This window comes from Megalops cyprinoides, chromosome 15 (assembly GCF_013368585.1).
Source record: "Megalops cyprinoides isolate fMegCyp1 chromosome 15, fMegCyp1.pri, whole genome shotgun sequence".
NCBI lineage: Eukaryota > Metazoa > Chordata > Actinopteri > Elopiformes > Megalopidae > Megalops > Megalops cyprinoides.
This window is the reverse complement of record NC_050597.1, coordinates 25,567,051-25,571,213: the sequence shown is the minus strand read 5'-3', so window position 1 is coordinate 25,571,213 and position 4,163 is coordinate 25,567,051. Positions and strand designations below refer to the sequence as shown.

The following is a 4,163-nucleotide window of genomic DNA, read 5'->3' as shown; positions in this document are numbered from 1 at the left end:
CCACAACCGACCATCCTCACAAGAGCAACCAGGGACCCCTGGTGGACATATTAAAGACCTGCAACAGGCACAGAGCAAGCCCTCTCAACTCCATACAGAAAGTCACTTCTGTAGAGAAAGAGGATGAAATGGTTTCCTTCAGCCTATACATCTGATATATGTTACAGATCTTTGTCAGCAAGTCCTCCACTCAAAAATATCTACTCCAAAATCTTACCATGGAGTGATACTCTATTGGGCACTGAAAATAGTAATAGAAGTTTGACTTTCACATTATTAGAGTTGATGTTACGCAAAAGATTCTAATTTATATCTGCCCTTAAAAATCAAAACAGGGCTGAAAAGTTTAATGTAACATAACGTAAACAAAATCAGCCTTAGGCTGTTACATTAACACTTACCGGCCCACAGAGTTGTTTCCAAGATGTCAACATTTTACAGTATGGTGATAGTGTATGCATGCAGAAGTAAAATGAGGATTTAGACACCTGTAACTTCATTTGCCATAAGGCAATTTATTTGCTTTCTTTATTGACAGTTTGCAAAGGTATTAATTATGAAATAACATTGAACCTTTTGTGCTATGACTTCCTTCGAGTTCCTACAAGTAAGTGTCACATTTGGATTACAACCAAACAGCTTTCAACATGTTGCTATCATAGTTCTCTTCAAGAAATTGGCACTGATGCTTCCTATTCTGGCTTTATTATGCTGCACTAAATTGCAAATATATCTGCAATCTGCAAATATACTTTGTAAGGAGAACAATATATTCAAATACTAAAGCATCGAGCCTGGGAGGTAATATGGTCTGACTCCGATAATTTGTCAAAAACAGCCAGTTAGTAAAGTCAGTAGTAAGGTAGTAGAGTACATTTGTAGAGCTACCATGTTTTCACAGGGAGATCCTGTAATTACCACTTCACTCCGAGTCAGATCTTGGGGGAGAGGGCACTGAAGAAGTCCTCCAGGACTCTTTCTACCTCATCCTCAGAGTAGTCCTGCACTTGGAAAAGAGAATTCTGGGATCTGGTCTCAGCCCCCCGGATCATAGCAGACAGGACTGGGGAGAGAGAGGAAATGAGAGAGAGAAAGAGAGTGAGTGTCAGACTGTTTCTGTTTGAAGTAAGGATGGTGTAAAAGGCAGAAACTACATGGGTACATAGACATATACACCAAGGAGGCACAGAGTATGTACTCTTGTTTCAGAGATAAAGAAAACAAACTAAAACAAAGGCTGCTTTGAAAGATAGCCAATATGAGAGAGTCACAAAAAACAATCAAAAGATGCTTTAAGGGAAACAGCACCTACTTCCCCACAGTAAAACAGTGCTTTGAACTCTGGAGAAACAAGACCAGTTTCCTTTACAACATACTCCTCTTTGTATTATTCATTGTGGCTATCCTTAATATTGTTTTCTCATCTTAATCTACCTGTTGGGCACTGTTGTATTTTTCCCTGGGTCAGGAGGTGCTATGCTTCTTATTACACACACAAGAAAGAAATGGACTTGGCAACTGCTCATTTCTGCAGCAAGATGCATTCCATCTACCTGTGGCGTAACTATTCAAGGTAAACTATTCATGATGCTAGCCTCTGTCATATGTAACGAACCTTTCCTCTCTATTTTGTGATTAGTGACAGAACGCAGTTGATTGGAAGTGGATGTCACGGGTGACATCCAGCAGACGGCTTTAATACTTCCTTCAAATATTGGGATCGTGTATGCGATAAATGTGCCTCTAAATAAGTTATGAATTCAGCTTGTATAAACAGCCGCGTTCCTATCCCTGTAATGAGTTCAGGCCTGGAGATGTGTGGAATAAACATCCACCAAAAGCCACTCCAGTCAATCATATACCCATTACCATAATCCCTCTCTGTAAAACTACACACTCGATAGGGCTGCGGTTATTGGGGAATTATGCAGAACAGTGTGCTACCTCGCCCAGAGGAAGGGCGGAAGAGGCAGAGAATCTTTTTGTCCATGGCCAGCGCACGTCCCAGCTCGTACCCAACTCCGAGTGAGGGCTGCGTCACCTCCGCCACAATCACTATAAATTGGTGAAGAACACAGATGGGAACAATTTCCAAGTAAGAAAACAACAGAAAACCTATTGGTATTACCAAATTATGTTGCGATGGCTTATAGCATTTTGTTGAGAACAGTGTATGAGATTGTGGCAGCTGTGGCAGCTGGTGAGCTGGAAAGAGGGGAAGCGGAAAGGCTACATTTAAATCTATCATTACTTTCAACCTGTTCCCCTTTATCCTCCTTGATTAACAATAAAATAATTCACAGAATAATCAAAACCAGTTGCGTAAATTGAGTAAATGATTATGCTCGCAAAACAGCGCAAATTGCCTGTAGTTTGTGTGCTTGCGAAAGCTGCAACGTGAGATTGTTCAACTAACAAGGATGGCATTTATCGATTTAAATTACGTTAAAGCTCATGACACATCACAGCTTTTGTGAGCTCTGTGTTCTAAACGTTATTGTTCATTGCACTCAGCCTAACCTAAAAGTTTATTCTCAGTCATTTAAATCGATTTAACTAAATTTAGCTCCGTTTTGTAATTTGAATTTTGTAACACAAGAAAGCTATAATGTGAAACATTTAAGAGAAAGTTTTGGGATTACTTGCAACTTAATTATTCAAATTGCCACCCTTGTTAATTAAACAATCTCATGCTGTAGCTTTCGCAATAGCACACAAATTTCAGACAATCTGCGGTGTTTCGCGACCATAATCATTTATTGAAATTACACGATTGTTGTCGATTATCCTGTGAACTATTTGTTTTATTGTTAATTAAGGAGGATAAAAGGGAAGAGGTTGAATGTAATGATATATTTAAAGGTAGTGTTTCCACTTCACCAGCCGCAACTGCTCACCATCAGCTGACATGAGCCATTCAATGTCTCGGTCGTGGATTGCTTTGTCTCCATCCAGTGCTGCATCTTCACCTTGGAAAATAAAAGGGTCATATAAGGTCAATAGCCTATCACTAGGACTATTTAGCCTTGTAAGCAAGCATAAACCTGGCAGCGTTTTATCTGAAGAATTTATATAAAGCTAAATAGAAAAGCTGTTGCAAATTCGCCAACTTCACGAATAAGAAATGCATGTCAAAATTTAGCCAACTATACCGCGAACTGGGCAATCCATTCAAAGGAAGAAGTGCAACAATTCACCCAAGACAAAGTAAGGTAATCGTGGGGGCACATGAAAAGTCGCTAGCTTGCTAAATACGGAGACATTTCGAGAGACTTAGAAAGACAGATAGGAAACTTAAAAACTTTTTTACCTTTTTCTGAAATATCACCACTGCTAACATGCTCCGTTAGAACTTTACCGTAGGTTTGTAATTTCTGCACAATTCTCTGATAAATAACCACATCCTGTCGTCCTCCACGAATACTGCCACAAAAATATATACGCATCGTATTTAAGCGTTTCAAAACATAAAATCTCAAGATAATTCACCCCGTAACACACGTGTCTACGACGGGGAATTTGCCTCCTCTGGTCTGATTCCTGTAACGTTCACTAGGGTTGCCAGATACTCTCTAAAACTTCTATGGTTTGGTAAAATATAGAGCCATTTAAAATTTTATTCAACAGTTTTCTCCATGGCTCGCACTAGGGGTGTGTCTCAGGAATGGGGGCACAAATGCTTCAGAGTGTTCATCAGAACACCAGCGCTTACCCCATCCCTTAAGGTTTCTGAAATCCATATATGGGACTTGTGATTGAATTGTTGATTCTCTACCTCACAGAAAATTATGTACAGTATAATGGGGAGTATTGATGACATCTATTGGAAAGCACTCCAGCTTTATTGAACAATGCCACAGCGATGCAATTAGGTGCAGCACCTCCTGACAGAGTACTGTTGTGTAATATTCATAAACGCAGCAGTGGTGTAGTAGGAAGGCCTCATATCCCATAGGTCTCCAGCTCAGTTGGTAGGTGTGGCACTGCTGTGTCAGTGTCCCTCATTGGAAAGTATAGAGATCTGAACCCTCCTGTGCACTGCTCTGCATTTCCTACACAGTCTGCAATCCTTATGAAAGCAGTGTTAACGTCAATGTGCAACTCTACCTTCAATACTTTCTGCACCACTCAATAAAAGGACATAGGTAGTTGAAGTTGTCCTA

General features: G+C 40.1%; 1 protein-coding gene across 1 annotated transcript; it reads right to left on the bottom strand.

The window, feature by feature from the left end:
• Positions 1-541: 541 nt before the first annotated feature.
• dnph1 (2'-deoxynucleoside 5'-phosphate N-hydrolase 1) lies at positions 542-3,532 on the bottom strand. Its single transcript, XM_036547447.1, has 4 exons — positions 3,311-3,532; positions 2,898-2,969; positions 1,945-2,055; positions 542-1,063 (listed from the first exon to the last, which is right to left on the bottom strand). The coding sequence occupies exons 1-4, from the start codon at positions 3,444-3,446 to the stop codon at positions 933-935; spliced, it is 450 nt and encodes a 149-aa protein (XP_036403340.1). The 5' UTR covers positions 3,447-3,532; the 3' UTR covers positions 542-932.
• Between the last annotated feature and the right edge of the window lie 631 nt (positions 3,533-4,163).